The sequence below is a fragment of the Molossus molossus genome, unplaced genomic scaffold (assembly GCF_014108415.1).
Source record: "Molossus molossus isolate mMolMol1 unplaced genomic scaffold, mMolMol1.p scaffold_m16_p_3, whole genome shotgun sequence".
Lineage (NCBI taxonomy): Eukaryota > Metazoa > Chordata > Mammalia > Chiroptera > Molossidae > Molossus > Molossus molossus.
Genome location: NW_023425366.1, coordinates 15,518,792 through 15,538,487, shown reverse-complemented (window position 1 = coordinate 15,538,487; position 19,696 = coordinate 15,518,792). Strand labels below are relative to the sequence as shown.

Below are 19,696 nucleotides of genomic sequence, written 5' to 3'. Positions count from 1 at the left end.
ACAGTCAAGGGCACGTACCTAGGGGTTGCAGGTTCGATCCCCGGCTCTGCTCAGAGCTGTGCTGGAGTCAACTAATTGATATGTCTCTGTGACATCAATGTTTCTCTCTCTCTCTCTCTCCCTCCCTCCCTCCCTTCCACTCTATCTAAAAATCAATGGGACAATGTCCTTGGATGAAGATTAACAACAACAAAAAGGTATTTACACACAATGGACCATGTGTTTTTTAACATAACAGCTCATCAACTTTCATGAATGAACCTGGAACATGTCCATCTCATTAATGCTAATTCCAGATTTCAAATACATCTCTAAAGAGTTCTAACTCATCATAACTTCTGGTTTTATTCCTGTACTTGAAATGTCAAAATGTACTGCTTAAAAATTTTTTTGAAACACCTGATGGTTCATATTTTGTTGAAGAAACATTATCATATTCTTTGCTCCATAATCATACATTTTCAATTTTAGGTTTGGAATAATTAATAAATCTTTTCATTTCTAACTCATCTATCCTTCCAATTACCTTTGTATACACATCTGCCTTCAGCATTTGTCCACTAATGAATCATATCAAGTAAATTTCGGTGCACAAACATCACAAAAAATGGAAGAAAGAATTCTGCCACAAATACTTTTAGCAATATGGAATGTCACAGAATATTACACAATGAAGTCCTTCCTACTGAACAAATAGATGAGAATACTGTATTTCCATTCTTATCCTTAGAAATATTGTTCATTCATTGATATCATATATGAAGACTCTTAGTAATGAGACTTTGCCTACACAATCAATTTCACCATCATAATTAGTCCTCAGAGTGGTGCTGTATTTTGCATTCATCTTATTTATCTAATAATTGTCAAACATCTTCCTGTGTTACCTTCTTCTGTTAATATGGGAGAGAATGAATAATTCTGAATACTCAACTGTGTTGAAGGAAAACTAAAAGCCAACTATAAAGATAGTGTATCTACTGTCTTTCATACCTCCTTGAAAGATGATTCAGTACTTTGGGCAATGCAATATCCTCTATCGATTTCACTATTGTACCATCCTTCTAGGTGATTCTAACATTCTTCCATTTTCCTATTTTATTAGTCTTTTTTAGCATCCTTAGAAGTAAATTACAAGTAAAGAGAAAATAATTCCAAGGACAATGAAATAGCAAAATGTTTCAAGACAGAAAAATAAGATCACTATTAAGATTCCATACTGTAAATCTTAGACCTTATAAAAAATATAAACTGGGAATTGCAAGATAAAATATATTTTATTCAATTTTTTAAAACAATCAGATTGACCCAGCTGGTGTGGTTCAGTGGTTGAGTGTCAACTCATGCACCAAGAGGTCTGCTTGTTCAATTCCTAGTCAGAATACATACACAGGTTGTAGGCCCGATCCCCAGTGGGGGGCCTGCAGGAGGCGGCTAATCAATGTTCTCTCTCATCAATGTCTCTCTCTCTCCCTCTCCCTTCTTCTCTCTCTAAAATCAATACAGAAAAATTATTTAAAAAATAATCAGACTGTGCCCTGGCTGGTGTGGCTAAATGGTTAGAGCATCAGCCCACTCACCAAATGGTCTCAGGTTCAATTTCTGGTCAAGGGCACATTCCTGGGTTGCAGGTTCAATCCTGGACCAGTCCAGGTGAGTGCAGGAGGCAACCAATCCATTTGTCTCTCTCACATCGATGTTTCTCTCTCTTTTTCTCTCCCTCCCCCTTCTACTCTCTAAAAATCAATGGAAAAAAATATCCTCAGGTGAGGATTAATAACTAAATAAATAAGCAAATTGTTTTCATTGAGGAGAAGAAAAGGCCATGAAATGTCATTCCTCGTAACTATTTGTAAATAGAACTGCTAAAAATAAAAGAAACTCACAAACTACTGGGTACAATAAAAGCTGATGGATACCATAGGTTATTTAAATCAAAGAGCCCTATATAACTTTTTATACTCAAGAAAAACACATCCTTCATTATTTCTCAAACGCATTAGCATTTCTTCAGGGAAAGGTATAAATATTCACACTAAGTGAGATTAAAAAAAAGAATAACTAAAAATAGCCTCTTGGCACTTCAGGTCAGTTTTTACTATCAAGGCTAAAATAGTCAGATATTCCAAAAGTAATATGTAGCCAACGAAGGATTTTAAGCATGAATATTGTGATTAAACTTACATTGTATGATAACCATTCTGCTTATACTAAAAACATGGTTTGGGATGGGTAAGACTGGGGGAGTGAGAGAAGCTATAAAGCCTTCTTCATAAATCAGAACATTCTTGCCCTCATTTATATGGTCATTGTTAAAAAGACTTTATTGTTTTTCTTATAAAAGTGTCAGATTTCTTCAACTCTCAAGGATGGTCTCTGCCCATTTAATGCCGACTACCATATCCATGTTATACATTTCATACAATACATCCAGTAGTCTTCCCTTATCTGCAATTTTGCTTTCCAAGTTTTCAGTTATGGGCAGCTAACTGCAGTCTGCAAACATTAAGTAAAAAATTCCAGAAATAAGCAATTCATGCTTTAAATTGTGCGCCATTCTGAGTAGGGTGTAAAGTCTCATGCAATCCAATTCTGTCCCACCCAGGATGTGAATCTTCCCTTTGTCCAGCATTTTCACACTGCATATGCTACCAGTCTGTTAGTCACTTACTAGTTGTCTCAGTTATCAGATTGACTGTTGTGGCATCATGTGCATGTTCAAGTAATCCTTATTTTATTTAATAATGACCCTGAACTGCAAGAGTATGATGCTGGCAATTCGGATATGCCAGAGAAGCCATAAACCGCTTCCTTTAAATGAAAATTAGAAAAAAATGTATGCTGAGGTTGCTAAGATCTTAGATGAGAACAAATCTTCTACCTGTGAAATTGTAAAGAAGGAAAAATAAATCCATGCTAGTTTTGCTGTTGCACCTCAAACTGCAAAAGCTACAGCCACAGTGCATGGTAAGTGTTTAGTTGACATGGGCAGAAAATTTGTCCTGACCAACAGCACCACGTTGCACCAGAAAGCACTGAGCTTACTGTAGTCCCTGCTTATCATGTGGAATACATTCCAAGACTCTCAGTGGATGACTGAAACCATGGATTGTACTGAACCATATATATATATTTTTTTCCTACACATACATACCTATGATAAAATTTAATTTACAAATTAGGCACAGTAAGAGATTATTAATAACTAATAATAAAAAGAACAAAATAGAGGTTATCTGAACACAAGCACTATACTAAGTGACTAAGGAGCAGGTAGTGTCTACAGCGTGGAAACGCTGGACAAAGAAACGATCACGTCCCAGGTGGATGGAACAGGATGTACCAGATTTCATCACATTACTCAGCATGGTGTGCACTTTAAAACTTATGAATTGTTTATTTCTGGAATTTTCCATTTAATATTTTCAAACTGTGGTTGACCATAGAAAGCAAAACCACAGATAAAGGTAGGGACTACTGTATATAAAGACTTTAGCAAGGGTATGTATGTACAGGAAAAACATAGTGTATATAAAGTTTGGTACTATCTACGGTTTTAGGCATCCACTGGGGGTCTTGGAACATATGCCCTGAAGGGAGAACTATTGTATATGTCATTTCCTAGAAATAAAAAATAAATTAAAAATTTTTAATTTAACTGTTTCAACCAGGTGCTTCCCTTCCTAATACGTTAAGCCCATTTGACCCCTAGCACCCGCAAGAATTTAAATATTAAAGTAAAAAATGTATTTTAAGCAAAATTGTATGCTAGTCTTTCTGTAGCTCCAAACGATCCGATTCTAATTTTCCTATAACAGCTACCCATTAAAATTATACCAATAATTTGATAACTCTCAAATCCTTAATCTAATCTCTCTAAAGCCCTAACACTATGACATTGTTGACTACCTCTCTCCTGATTTTTATGACACAACATTCTCCCAGCTCTCTGTTCACCCAGTATTTGTTTCTTTCTCTGGCCCTACCTTAAACACAAGCGTTACACCAAGTTTGTAACCATGGCTCTATTTTTTCTATTTTTCATTCATTTAAAATATGTTTACTAATATTTGATATATGCCAGACACTGTATGTTTGAACCATACTTATAGCTATTAATGGTGGATCACCACCATATGCATAATATCCACATTTACATTACCAATCTTTATCCCTTTCCTAAGCTCCATTTCCAGCTGTCTGCTGAAACAATACTAACATTGATAGGGATGTAATATATGCCAGGAACTGATCCAGGCAAATTACAAATATTACCTCATTATCTTCTCAAAACTACACAATGGGGACTGTATAGACCTCCCAGGAACTCTGGTAATGTTCTAATTTTGATCTGGGTGCTGGTTATACAGGTGTGTTCAATATCTGACATTCCATAAATATACACATACACACACATATACATATTATACTTCAACAAAGAATTTTTTAAAAATCTCAATCCCACCCTGGCCAGTTTGGCTCAGCGGCTGGAGCGTCGGCCTTTGGATCAGAGTCCAGGGTTCAGTTCCCAACAGGGGCACGTACCAAAAAAAAAAAAAAAAAAACTCAATCCCATGAGGTAAGAATTATTATTATCTCCCATTTATAGATGAAGAAACTGAAATATCAACTGACTATTTGCCTAAGGTCATATTACAGGTAGTAGAGGGAACCAGGATTCAACCGAGGTAGGCAGACTTCAGAGCCCATCCACTCTCAAGCATATCAACCAATTCTTACCTTCCTGCCTTGCCTGAACACATTTCCTTTGTCTAAAATAACATTCCCTGGATTTTCAGAAATAAAGACTATGAAGTCTACCTCAAACTATCCAGAATCCTCCAATTCCCATTTTATTATTTCATTAAAACTCAGTTATGATCCTTAGCATGGCATAGTTATTTGTAGGTATATCTGATTTGTTCCTACTTTCACCCCCCAGAAGTGTCAAGTCCTTGAGAGCAGGGACCATGCATATTGTAGATGGTCATTAAATATCATGTGAGTTACTCCCTACAAATGTATTTTAGTATACATATCATACAAAAAGACTAATAATAAAACAAAAAAGCCCAATATTCTTCATTTAGTTAACTGGTGTTCTACAAATATGAAAGAGCCATATTGCACACAGCTTTAACAAAACACTAAGAAATGCCACATTCAGAACAATGACCTTAATACTGATAGAGGGGTGCCAAAGACAATTTACAGACAAGCACAGCAGGTACACTCCTCACCTTTAATTATATATCTAAGTGATTTTAACATACTATGTCAATTACTACATTATAAGCCCAAGGATTGTCTTGATTAATGTATTTCTGAATAATAAATTGGCTGTTTTTTTTTAAAAAAACACACAAATACCTCTATTTAAACAACTGTACATTTTAATCCAACTGGCTACAAGCATAAATCTCTGAGATCTCTATTTTAATCCATTACCAATACCACATTTTCCTGTTTAACAAAGTTTGGATATCTGTTAATACAAGACCTTCCTTATTATACCGTACAGATGGTCACGACTGCTTTTGACCCAATACTCTCTTCAAAACCAACATTAGAAGCACTTTATCCGGTTACCCCAAAAATCCTGTTGAGATTTTTATTGAAAATACATTAAATATATGGATTACTTAGGGGAAAATTGATAACTTGATGGTATTGATTTTTTACACTCCATGAACATAGCTCATCTTCATTTATTTATGTCTTCTTTTATGGCCTTTATATCCTAATGTATTTTTTTCCTTAAAATGTTTTGTATATCTCATTAGTTTTTTTTCTACTTACTTAATTGGTTTTGTGGCTATATATAAACAGGACTTACTTGACATTGAAACTGAGGCCTACCAATACTCAAGTACCTACTTTTAAAACATTTTACTTTGAGATTATGTAGTTCTATATATTAAGTATATGATAAACATCAACTAAGGAGTTCTTTAAAAACCCTTATAGTATTATTCAAATCTCTACTTTATAGAAAACTAGCAGTGGTAAAATTCCTACTGGAAATAAGGCACTAGGTTAGGAAGTTTTATATTTAATCTTTTTTTTTTTTTTTTTATCCTCACCCGAGGACATTTTTCCATTCTTTGCTCAGGTAGAGTGGGAGGGAGAGAGAGGAACAGAGAAAGAGAGAGAAACATAGACGTGAAAGGAACACATCGAGTGGCTGCCACCCGCACGATCGACCAGGGCCGGGGACGAACTGCAACCGAGGTACATGCCCTTAGCGGGAACTGAACCCGGGTCTCTCAGGACCGCAGGCAGATGCTCTAACCGCTGAGCCAAACTGGCCAGGGCTATATTTAATCTTTACCTCAAGGTAAGTTAGGTAAGAAAACTGAGTCTCAAAAAAGTTAAGCAAATTGGCCAAGTGACAGAGAGCTAGGATTCAAATCCTAAGTCTGACTAGCTATACAAATTCATGCCCTTTTCATTATAGTATATCGGAAGGTAGTTTACAAATCATAGTCAAGCACACACTTTAAACATTCTATACAAGGCTATTCTGGCTCACCCTACTCTTAAAACTATTAAAAGGAAATATCATTAATAGCAGCAACCCTTTTGGAAAGAAATGTTCATTATTTCAAACTCATTCATACACTACAAATTTTAAAATCTCTGATTCAACAATAGAAGAACTGATATAATTAGCAGCTGCAGTAATATTTTTGTAGAGCTAGTAAATTTCCATCACCACGATTGGTTTCAAAAACCTGTTCACCTGGTTTTTGCAGCTTCTCAGTGAATATTCCTTTTCTACCTTACTAGTGTTACTTTTCTTCTTTTCTTCAAGACACAGTATTCTTAACACTACATACAAATAAAAAGTTAAAAAGAAAACAGAGGTGAAAAAGGAAAAATTCACCAGCTTAATCAGCCTACATCACATTATCTTAGTGATGTGAGATAATTATCCTTTAGGAACAGATTGTTCTAAAGATATCTCAAGAATCATTAGACAAGATGCCTTCTTTTGACTAGCAGATACTTAAACTACTGTCCAGAAAATAGTCAAGTACCACTTAAACATTTATCAGTTAACATTTGCTAAGACTCTAAGAATATGGAGGTAATTATTTTGCACCTTTATACAATCTCTAGCCTTCAAATCCAATAAACAGTGGATATAAAAAGTGTAAAAAAATGTTGCCAAATGATTATTTTTTGATTGTTTGTCTGTTTTGTTTTTTATCCTCACCTGAGGACATTTTTCCATTTTTTGTACAGATAGAGTGGGAGGGAGAGAGAGGAAGAGAGAGAGAGAGAGAGAAACATCGACGTGAAAGGGACACATCGAGTGGCTGCCACCCGCACGACCCACCAGGGCCGGGGACAAACTGCAACCGAAATACGTGCCCTTAGCGGGAACCGAACCCGGGTCTCTCCGGACTTCAGGCCGATGCTCTAACCGCTGAGCCAAACCGGCCAGGACATGATTATTTTAAATAGCTAACTATATCGAAGGTATACCAACATTCAGATACCAATTAGACACTAAGAATTATATATAGAAAAAGAAAATTAGTTTAATTAAACACAAGCTAAAGATTTAGGTTATCCAGGTAAAAGACAAGTACCTTGACTAGATAGAAAGATGACAAGGAACTGTCGTAGCCAAGGCTTTTCTAAAGAATAAGGCATGCTGCCTGTTTAAAACTCTCAAAGAAATGGCTGTTGTATTGATAGTGATATTTAATGGGATTACCTTATTATATATTACATATACATATATATTTGCATATACCACAAATCCCCTTCAAAAACTGAAGAACTACGACAACCTCTGTATCACTGCCAGAGAAAGCGTGATAATGATTTTGATCATATGAAACTATTTATTAGAAAGTTTGTCTATTGAGAATTATCTTTCCTCACATTCTTTGCTACCCTAAGTCCTTATAACTATTAAAATATTTTCCAAGACTTATTATAAAATTAGATTTGTCTAAAAACTTTTTTGATTTCTTCATTTCCAAGAGGGGAAAAACACAAATGAAAGGTCAGAAAATGAAAAGATTACATTTGCAAGAGTGGTGAATGGCATAATAGGTTTATTTACTTACTTTAAAAAAAATAACACAAAGCAGGAAGAAAAACACTCAGTAGCTGATAGAACATGTAGCACAAGGACTGAATAAATGCTTACCACAAAAATGTTTCATATGCATTTATATAAATGAAAAACTTAGTTTATCTGGAAGTTATTAGTAGCAAACTTATGAGATCTTTATAAAATCTCTTTTAAAAAACCTTAGTTTTTTAGTATGGCATTATGAATCTCAAATATTAACAGGCAATAAAGTTTAACCTCCAAATAAATGTAATTAAATACCTTACATAGTTGTAACCAAAATAACTTAGAACCATAATTAAATTTAGACTTAGGAGTTACTTTCAGTTATCTGTAGTCAATGACAGGTGAAGCAACTATTCACAGCACCCACATGTAAATGCTTAAGATTTCCTCAAGTCTGCATCCTTCAAATTAAAAGAATTTTTTTTTTTGCAAAGTAGGCCTTGCCTTTTATGTCTAAAAGTTACATTGTAACAATTTCTTGACAGGAAGAAAAATGAGCATCATCACTGCACTTTTTTGCATATGCTTTTATTATTAATGCTACAGTAAAACCTCAATATAAGAGACTAATTCGGGCAAGGGGGTGTCTGGCCAAAAGTCCACCTATAATAAAATTGGTTTCCAAATGTGTGCGCTAAAAAACTGACAAATTAGCCTGGTTGGTGTGGCTCAGTGGTTGAGCGTCGACACCATGCACCAAGAGGTCGCAGTTCAATTCATGATCAGGGTACAAGCCCAGGTTGCGGGCCTGATCCCCAGTGGGGGGCATGCAGGAGGGGGCCAATCGATGCTCTCATCGATGTTTCTATCTCTCTCTCCCTCTCCCTTCCTCTCTCTAAAAATCAATAAAGAAAAAAAAAATCGACAAATTAGTTTCTGTTTTCACTTATGTAGACACGTTTGTGTAATTAAAATTAAGTATGTATGAAAAGTTTAATTTCACAGAAAAATTTTCTGTATGTATTATGGTAATTGTAAATTTATACTAATATGTCTAGTAAATGGGTACACTCACCAATCACCAAGAATAAACAAATGCACAATTGGGGCTCGGGTGTGGCTTAGTGCCCTCCTTAAAACTACTGCAGAAAGTCACAGAAACAGAACCAATTACTGCATGCAATGTGGTGTGATCACGTGCTAGTCATTCTTGAACACTGTTTCCAAGAGATGACTCTTGGATTTAAATATGTAGACTATAGTTGTACATATGTATTATTTATCTATGTGGGCGGAATTACTACAGTGTTTATCCAACATATACCTATTCACTAAAATTTGTTAAAAATAAGTGAATTAATAACAACAACAAAAAACCTGTTAACTTGATTATAAGCAAATCTTGGTTAAAAGTATTTTAAAATTAACAGGATGTTAATTTTCACATATGACATGGACCAGAAATTTTGTCCATTAAATCAAGGTCCACAAAATTGAGGGTTTACTGTACTTGTTCATTTCTGTTGAGCCAACGTATTAGCTTTATTGGGCCTCACTTATTCCCATTAAAAGCAAACAATTTCCATGTACTATACTTATATACAAGGACAAAGCATCTTAAATAGTTTTCCTGATATATGCATAAATAACATAAAAAAATAGTCTTTTCTCACTAGCCACACATATAACAAGTAATAACTCAATTGTTGTTACAGTTTACTGAAACTATAAGACTCAAAGCCACAGAAAGATTAGGTACAGAAATTATTTAATAGTTTCCTATATTGGGATAAAATACATACATGTAACTATTTAAAAAATAATTAAATTGGCATTTCCTTCTTGTAGGTTCGCATTAGAAAAATATTTCAAAACTGCCACAAAGAACAAACCCACTACATTTTCAATAAATAAATAGTTAGTAATCCAAAAACCTACCATTCTGCCCATAGTAACAGAAAAATACTGGGTAAAACAACTAAAAATTTTCATGGTTAAATACAGCCTTGTCTAGAACACTTAGTACTTGGTAGCACTGGATTTATGGCACAAATGCTGATTAGCTATCTGTTCCCCAGAAAAAGAAAATGGCTAATTTTTTCTCTCTCTCCACAAAAACTATTAGTCCTAGAAGGTTTTAACAAAGTAGCTGAGACTTTATTAGTTGTTTACAACTTCTAAGTAAAAGATTTGTTAATATTTTAAAAACCCCAAGATTTTGCTCCAAATATCTGTCATCTCCCCCCCCCCCCCCCCATAGAGTGGGAAGGAGGGAGAGAGAGAGGGAGAAACATTGACATGAAAGGGACACACTGAGTGGCTGCCTCCTGCATGACCCAACCAGGGCCAGGGACAAACTGCAACCAAGGTACGAGCCCTCAGCGGGAACCGAACCCGGGTCTCTATGGACCGCAGGCCGACACTCTAACCGCTGAGCCAAACCGGCCAGGGCAATATCTGTCATCTTGGTCTTCTTTATTTATTTTTGGAATATGGGCCTCAAGATAAAAGAGATTTGTAAAACAAATTCCACATGCATTCGAAGTATTCAATAATTAGTAAAATATCAATTTCATCAATCAAACGCATTTATACATTTTAACATCTCTTAAGCATTATCATATTAATGGTCTTAAGTATTATCATATTTTAATTGGTAGCAATTTTCTTTAGTGACATAGAAAATAATGATACCCCTTACAATAAATAGCATCATAGAATTCCATGAAATATGGCAACTTTCTCAGAATTACAAATTTTAACCCCAAAAGATGACCAAGTATCTCATTTTACAGATGAGGCCAAAAAAAAAAAAAAAGGGGTCAAATAGCCCAGCCAGTGTGGCTCATGGTTTAGCGTGGACCCTGCACCAAGGAGTCCCTGGCTCAATTCCCAGTCAGGGCACATGCCCAGGTTGTGGGCCAAATCCCCAGTGGGGGGCATGCAGGAGGCAGCCAATCTATGTTCTCTCTCATCGATGTTTCTCTCTCTCTCCTCCCTTCCTCTCTAAAATAATAATGAAAAAATATATATAAAAAACCAAAATAAGTGATGTCCTCAACATCATAAAATCAAGAGTAAAAGAGATTGGAATCCAGGTCTTCTGGTTCTCAATGATGCTCTTTGCATCACACAACCTGCTGCCTGATTTGAATGAGATGAAAAAACTAAAAGATAATCTAACAGTCTCTTTCTACTTAATCGTGTTAACAGCCCTGAGCTTATGGCCTGAATCTGAAGAGAGACTGTCTCAGACTGACTCAAAAAAGTAACAGCAACAACAACAAAAGACCTACTTTTGGGGAGGGGGGCAGTCATGAACTTCGGACACTTCAGAAATCAGAGCTTCCCTTAAGGCAGGAATTTCAAAAGGTGCATTACAGTAACAGTACAATCTCACTCGCACATTCTTTTTCCCAGGGGAAAGATTCGCCGAGGGAAACATGGGTCCACAAGGAGCCTCAACTCAAAAGCTAGAACAAGGCTGTGGACTCATTTATCAGCACTAGAAACTTCGCACATCTTTCGCAGTCTACCAACTACAAATTCACAGGTGGTTGCTATGTTTACGTCTCTCCTCGGAGGGAAAACCGAAGGAACCCAATGACGGTAGTGACACCCGCAGTTTGTTTCCAGGGCTCGCGTGGAGGGCCAGGGGAAGGCACAGGCCAGAGGAGAAAATAACCGAGAAAACGACACGTTATCTGGGCTCAGGGTGCCGGAGCACCGGGCGAAGGCGGCTGCACGGGAAGCGTCGCCGGAGAGGCCAGGGGCCGTGCGGCGCCGCACTCCCCGTCGCCCACCCGCTCCGAGACCAAGGGGGAGGGGGCCCGGAGGTGGGGCCCGGGCAGGCGGGGAGCTCGGGGCCTCGGCCTCTGTTCCCTCCATCAGCCTGCCGGGCGGGGGTGGCGGCTCCCAGGCCGCGGGAGGCCATTTTAGCTGCGGGGCCGCCGAAAGCCCGGGAGGCCCTCCACGTCCCCAAACCTCGGCCATCTCTCGTCCCGCCCCCGCGGGGGCCGCTCCCCACCGCGGGCTGGGTGGGGCGCGGGAGGCCCGGGGCCAGGCCCGCCGCGAGGGCGGGCGGGGGCTCGGGGCCGCGGGGCGGGGGCCGGCGCGGGGGCGTCGTGTCGGCAGGATCCCGGCGGAGGAGCGAGCCCGGGGAGAGAAGGGAGAGGGCGGGGAGCCGTTACCTATACTGGGCCGCAGCCGCCGCCGCCGCCGCCCCGCTGTGGGTGAATCCAAAGTAGTTGCCGGTCGCCATTTTGGCATCTTCCCCCAGCCGGCTGGGCACTGCGGCGGGCACGGAGAGTCGGGTCCCATGGCGGGAGGGGAGGCGCGGAGACGCCGAGGGGGGGAAAGGGAGAGAGAGGCGCCGTGAGAAGCCGCCCTCGCCCGGCCCGGGCCGCGGCCTCGGCCGCGCCGCCTCCCCCTCCCGCCTCGCACTCCCTCACTCACTCGCACGCCCCGGTGGCGGCCGCCGCCTCCTCCCCGGAGCCAGCCCCAACCCCCGCGCCTCCCCACCGCCCCAGGCCGGGGAAGGAGCAGAGCAGGGACCTCGGCGGGGCACATTATACTCACCATAGGTGAAAGAAACTACAGGGCATATGGGAATCATGGGCTCGGGCTGCTGCTGCTGAACTCTGAACTCTCACCCGCTGCCTCCCTCCTCTGCCCTGCTCCTCCTCAGCGGAGAACAGACCGCCGCCTTCCGCCGCACTGCGCAGGCGCCGCCGCGCTCGGCACCCTGGGAGCTGTAGTTCCCGCCGCCTTCGCGGCTCCCCCGGGCGCGTGCCAGGGCCTCCGCAGAGGCTGGCTGCGGGGCGCCCCGGTGGGAAGGCAGGCCTCATCTCCTCCGAAGTGGTAGTGACAGCGAGCCGCCATCAGGGCGACAGAGGAGCGTGCGAGGAGCGCCTGGCCAAGCCCGGGGGATTAGGGAGAGTGACCTAGAGAGCGACGTCTGCTAGCCTTTTCTTCCTTTCACTCTTCTTTCACTATTGCGTGTGCATTTGTTCTCCACCTTTCAGTCCTCGCCTGTGCACTTTTCATCAATCAGCATTTGAGCTGGACTAATTTGGTTCTTCCTTACTTCCCGCTTCTTGTCCCTAGCCTCTAAATTGGGGAGGGAAAGACGGAGAGGAGAGAGAGAGAAAAGAATGGCAGGTCTGCTATTCTGTTGGATTGGAAGCACACCCCCAAACACCCCTATCTGACACACCTCTAACGTGTACTCTCTCCCACTAGCAGCCACTCCATGACTCATTCAACGTATATTGAGCCCAAGTGTCAGGCTAGGTACTGGAGATAGATCGGTGAATAAAACAAAGTACCTGCCCACATGGAATTTAGCTTCTGGGAAAGGGGGTAGGGTGTCAGACTATAGCCAAATAGTAGTGATTGCAGCTTTAAGAAAAAAGCCAGGGTAAAGAAGATAGAGAATGGAGGGAGTTGCTATTTTAGGTAGCGTGTGGCTAGGGCGGCCTCTGGAGTCGAGCCCTGAAGGAAGTTAGGGACTAGCTCGGTAGGCACCTGGGAGAAGGCCGGCAGGTGCAAGGTCCTAAACCAGGAGTGCCCAAGAGCAGCAGGGAAGTTAGTCTCGCTGGAGTTGAGTGATAGGGAGAGCTGATGAGAAGGAAGGAGCCTTGGTAAGGGTGCCGGATCTTTCACTTACCGACAGAGCTATACTCTTACCCCCATGCAAGTATTTCTTTCTTTCCTTTGCTTTCTCACGGTTTTCTCTTGACTTCTCCCATCTTTCCCAACCATTCTCTTTCTTCTTGCAGTCCCTCTTCTGACTGACTATTTTCTCTCACTTACCTCTTTTCTGCCTTCCATTAATGCATATGTTCTTCATTTCACCTCTTCCTCACCTTCTCCATGGCTATTCCCCAGACCCTCTGCTACTGGGTTCTCCTCAATGTTGGATATGAGCATTAAAAAGAAATGCAGAAGTGAAACGAATCATTAAGTTAGGGCTTTATCCCACCTTTTTATGCCATAGCAGAAACAATATCTTAATTACTGTTTGTGCCAACTCTGCTCCCCCACACCTTCTACAAAGGTACTGGTTCCAAGAACCTGTCTGATTTAGCCTCTTATTCATTTCATAAAAGAAAAAATATAGACCATTTGAGAAAAGTCGGTATCATTGTTTTTGAGAATACTGATGTTTCCCTAGGCTAAAGTTATCTGCTCTCCAAGTGTGTTGCTAGGAAAAAAAGTTTTAACACATACGATGTTAGAACTGCATTTTAAAGGTAATTTGCCTTGAACTTTATGGAACAAGCAAACCTTCAAGGCACTGTCTGTAAGTGCTTTGATGAATTTGCACTATTCGTTACCAAGCTATCAGAATAAAACTGGAGGGGAAAAGACAGGTGTTAATCACCTGCCTAAGAAGATTCTTTATTAGGCCAATTTTATGCTTGTTTGCTTGGCAGGCCTTTAGAGGATGGACGAGGGCTGCTGGCACGCCCCAGTGAGCAAGCAGGGAACTAGAAAGAGGGAGGCGTGCCTCTTCTCTTTGGTAACTGTTCTTAGAGGTCAGAGTAGGTGTGGCAGGGGTGACAAGTGGTGACAACAGTGCTCTCTTCACAGAGGGAATCTGGAGGGAGGGCCTCAACGTATCCCTGACTTGGGCTTATTTAGAGAAGATGTTTTCGAATGAATTTGGAATCCAGAAGGCTTGGGTCCTTTCTCTGGCACTTAGTAATGGAATGACGTTATTTAGCCTTTTCAAACCTGTATGGCAGGAATAACAACATCTCTCTCACAGGACTGTGGTGGGGATTAAATGAAGTAGCATTGCTGTAAAACAATACCAAGCACAAGGTATTTATGTGAAAAGAACTAGGCTGGATGATTAAAAATCTTTTTTTTTGTTTTTATCCTCACCCAAGGACATTTTTCCATTTTTTGTTCAGATAGAGTGGGATGGAGAGAGAGGGAGAGAGAGAGAGAGAGAGAAACGTTGACGTGAAAGGGACCCATCAAGTGGCTGCCACCCTCACAACCAACCAGGGCCGGGGACAAACTGCAACCGAGGTACGTGCCCTTAGCGGGAACCGAACCCGGGTCTCTCTGGACCGCAGGTCAATGCTCTAACCGCTGAGCCAAACCAGCCAGGGCATGATTACAAATCTTTTGAAAATGTACCTTCTAGTAAGTGAATGTACTGTGTAGGTCACTCATCGAAAACCAAAAAGTAGGTGGCTCTGCCCTAGAAGGGTTTTTGTCCTAGAGTAGTGCCCAGTCTGGGCAACACAGCAGTATGCAATCCTGTGGACCAACTACAGAAGGTGGGAGACTTGACTGGAAGCAGCCAGTTATAATATCTGTCATCCTTCATGTCCAGAAATGGCTGGCATCAGAATACACAAAAAGTATACTTAACAGTCATTCTCCACACTTCGGCTGGAATTATGGGTTAAAAATGCAAATCTTATCAAACCCTTCTGTGTTTCCGCTCCCTCTTAGGATAAAGCCAACTCACCCTTATGGCCTGCAAAGCCCTGTGTGGTCTGGCCCACCTGCCTTTTCAACCTCTTCCTCCTTATTCTCTCCACTACCTTGGCTTGCTGTTTACCATGCTCCCTCCCACCACAGGACTTTGCATATTCTCCCTGCCTAGAATGTTCTCTTCACCTAGTTGCTTCAAGATCTGCACTCAGTGGACTCCTCTCAGCCTTCCCTGGCCCCTTTATTATGCTCTCAGCACACCAGTCCATCTCCCCTTAGTTGCCTTCGTCACTGTTGCAATCTCTAACTCACTGTGTGATTATTTGCGGGGGGGGGGGGGGGGGGGGGGGGAGAACAGGCCAAAATGGAGTCACTCCTGCTAAGCCATATCAATGAAGCAAAAGTTACTATCTAACCTAATTGTGGTTTTAGCCTCTCTCAGGAGTGAAGTTTTAAACCAATCAGTGGAACTTCCTGATCAGCACTACTGAGGTAATCTGCCCGAGACCCCTGTTTTCCTAAGGCAGCGATGTCCAGCCCTTCGCGTCCCATGCACACATAAACTAATTACTAAGATTCTGTGGCACAACCAAAAAATATACTTTTTTGCCCATCTGACAAAAAATAGGTTTAATTTTTATTCATTCACACAGGATGGCTATTGTTGTGTTGGCTGTTGTCATTTTTTTATTTGACAATCTAAGGGAAAAGAGGTCAGCGTCCCTGACTCAAGAGTCAGGCATTGCATGTTTTAAAAATTCTCGCAGCACACCGGTTGAAAATCACTGCTCTAAGGGAATGTGTCCTTGTCTGAAATAATCCACTCTTTTAACTTCTTTGTTCCACCCTCCTCCTGCCTATAGAAACCTTCTATTTCGTACAACTCATGGGAGCACCCTTCTAGCTGCTAGATGGGATGCTGCCTGATTCATGGATTGCTTAATGAAGCCAATTAGATCTTCAAATTTACTTGATTGAATTTTGTTCTTTAACATATATTTCCTCCATCAAACTACAGCTTGATGAAGGCAGGGTGCCTGGTGGTAGGCTCCCAGTGAGTACTTACTCAGTGGATGAACCAGGCTGTGCACAGCATAATCTCTCTTAAATGATTTGGAAGGCAGGTCAGGAACTCGCAATGCCTGGGTTATTATTTGGAACCACAACAGTATCTGAGGCTTAAGTGAGAAAAGAGAAAATGTTACTTGGCAGACCAATAACCACAAGGTGGAGCTAGCCAGAGAAAGCCTGCCCCTAAACTCACAGGAAATATATCTAGTCACTTTTAGTCACACTGTTGAGTCAAGGCCTGGTATCCTGAAAGGCCTTGTTAAAATACAAACATGTCAGCCAGAACGGATAACGTAAAAGCTACTCTATACCAAGAGGTGTGTGGCATGGTGAATAAGAGTGTGGACTCTGAAACTGGACCCCCCCGGCTCCCACTCTCAGCTGCCAGTCACTGCTGTATCACCTCAGCCACAACCTCTGTAAATAGAGTTGATAAAAGTACATCTAAAGCAGGGGGATGTTGGTAGGGCTTAATAATCTGGATGCAAAGCTTCTAGATCAGCGTTGGCTCTTTGCAAGCACTTTTGCGAGTATTGGTCATTATTCTAACCACCACCCATTCTTAACACAATCAGAAAATGAGCCAAAGGATGGGAATGTTTTGTCTGTAGAGAAAGGGGAAGATCAAGCCCATGAGAGCATGAAAAGGAGGTACTGGACAGGGAGAGGCAGCATGGAGGACCATGGGGAGGCATGCAAGGGGGGGCACGGGACAAACCGCTGCCTCACTGCTTGCCAGGGACCCCAGGCAGCGAGCAAGGAGATCAGTCAACAACGCCAAGGAGAGAAGCCAGCATTTACCAGTGTTGCTGATAAAGAGCCCAGAGGATGTCTTTATTTTTATCTTTTTTATTTTAATATGCTGCCATGAAAGCACTTGTCCTCGTTCTTCATTACTTAGAAACTCCACATCTCTGCATAGTAACATCACTTTATGATTTCTAAAGGATAAAATATTCTAGGCCTTGAAAAGTTTTAAATGTTAAAGACTCTCTAAATCCAGTGTTTCCCCCAACTTTTCAATGATAAAAATCACCTAGGGAGTCTTCCAATAATACAAATTCCCAGATCTCATTGCATTCCCACTAAATTGAAGTCCCAGGGCCTGTTGCCTGGGAAACTATATAGTGAACAAGTCCCTCCCCCCCAAATGATTTTTATCAGTAGGGAAGTTTGGGGGACATTGGGCCCAACCTCATCATTTTGAAGGTGAGGATGCTGAAGCCCAGAGAAGCCGAATGACTCAGGCGGACCCCTCTGTGCCTGTGCTTACGTAAGCTGCTTCTGGTGGAGCTGTGCCTTTCTTTGGGGAAGAGTTCCAGAGGACCGGGACTCTAAGAGGTGAGAGAGACTTTTTTTTGCTATATGTTCTTTTATGGTGATTGGGGGAAAAAAAGGTTTTACCATATAATAAATGAAAATTTCAATTAAAAACCTAGTTCTAAGTACATATGATTTGCATGCATCTTGGAAATACAGTCATTTGTACCCTGGCTCCCACCACTCCCTCCCACCTTGAGTCAGCGTTCCAGCTGTCAGACAGCCCCCTCACTTCCCTTTCCTCTGCCCACTCCAGGCTCCTCCAACTGTGCAGTAGCTCAGCCAGGCTGGAGGCCAGGAGCATTTCAACAACCCTCTCAGCCTTGAGGGCCTTGGAGTTGAGTCATCCTCCCCTTCAGGTGCCGTGGGAGCCCCAGAGCCCCAGAGCCTGCTGGGCTTAGCTGTAACCTCGCTCGAGCACTTGCCAGCACCACGCCTGAGCAGCACTCAGCCTTGAGTACTTTCAGAAAGGACTCTCTGCTGAGGGGGCCACATGCCCACCTTCCTAGTTTTTCACAGCCACGTCTTAAAGCCACACAGGCAAGATTCTGTGTAAGGTGGTGTTAAAAGAAAACATTTAAACATCTAAACAGGAGAGTGTGGAACAAGTGGCATGATCATAACTGCAATGAGCGTGCCAGTTATTTCAACCACTTTGGTGAACTGCTAAAAAAATTAAAGCTCAACATATGTATGCTTATTATCTAGTAATACTACTCCTGGTATACCTATAGAAGTGTGTGTGTGTGTGTGTTCACACATACATACATACACATACATACATATATATTAAAAGGTATGTACAAGAATATTTGTAGGAACAAGTATTCATATTGTCCAAAATCAGAAACTACCCAAGTATTCATCAATAGTCAAATGAGTAGCCCTAGCCGGTTAGAGCATTGGCCCGTGGACCAAAGGGTCACAGGTTCGATTCCTGGTCAAGGGCACGTACTTGGGTTGCACGCTTGATCCCTGACTCCATTTGGGGTCATGCAGGAGGTTGGAAGTAACCATTTTATGTGTCTCTCTTACATCAATGTTTGATGTTTCTTTCTTTCTCTCCCTCCCTCCCTCCCTTTGTCCCTTCCACTCTAGCTCTATCAAAAATCAATGGAAAAATATCCTCAGGAGAGGATTAACAACAACAAAAAAAATTCAAATGGGTAAAATAAATTCTATTATATTCATACAATAGCATAGTATCAGTAATGAGAATGAGTGAATTATTGATACATGCAGCAGCATAGACGGTTCTCACAAATATAACACTGAGCAAAAGAAAAAAAGCCAGGCATAAATAAGTTTATATTATGTCATTAACATAAAGTCTTTTCTTTTTATTTCTTTCCAGATTTATTTTTTTAATATGTTTTCATTGGTTTTTTAGAGAGAGGAAGAGAAGGATACAAACATCAATGTGAGAGAGAAATATTGATTGGCTGCTTCCTGCATGCCCCCTACTGGGGATTGAGCTTGCAACCCAGGCATGTGCAATCAAACCAGGACCTCTCAGTCGATGGGACGATACTCAATCCACTGAGCCACACCGGCTGGGCTTTTCCAGCTTTATTGAGACATAATTCCATATTACATTGTGTAACTTTAAGGTAACAATGTGTTGATTTGATACATGTAAATACTGAGAAATATTTATCGCAATAAAGTTATTTAACACATCCATGACTTCATATAATTATAATTTTTTACATGAAGTTTTAATTAAAAATAGGCAAAATTAATCTCTGGTGTTATAAGTCAGGATAGTGGGTGGGAAGTGACTGGGAAGGAGTATGAGGGGGGAGTTCTACA

The 19,696-nt window shown here is 41.1% G+C and overlaps 1 protein-coding gene across 2 annotated transcripts in view; it reads right to left on the bottom strand.

Moving 5' to 3' along the window:
* Positions 1-12,735, bottom strand: part of ZFR (zinc finger RNA binding protein) — an 81,249-nt gene extending 68,514 nt beyond the window's left edge. For both annotated transcript variants that reach the window (XR_004961633.1, XM_036278860.1), the window contains exons 1-2: positions 12,617-12,735; positions 12,229-12,328 (exon numbers count right to left, since the gene is read on the bottom strand). Coding sequence is in view for 1 of the 2 variants with exons in the window: in XM_036278860.1 (XP_036134753.1) it covers positions 12,229-12,328; positions 12,617-12,653 (137 nt within the window). In the remaining variant the exon portion in view is untranslated. The remainder of the gene's footprint in view (positions 1-12,228; positions 12,329-12,616) is intronic.
* Between the last annotated feature and the right edge of the window lie 6,961 nt (positions 12,736-19,696).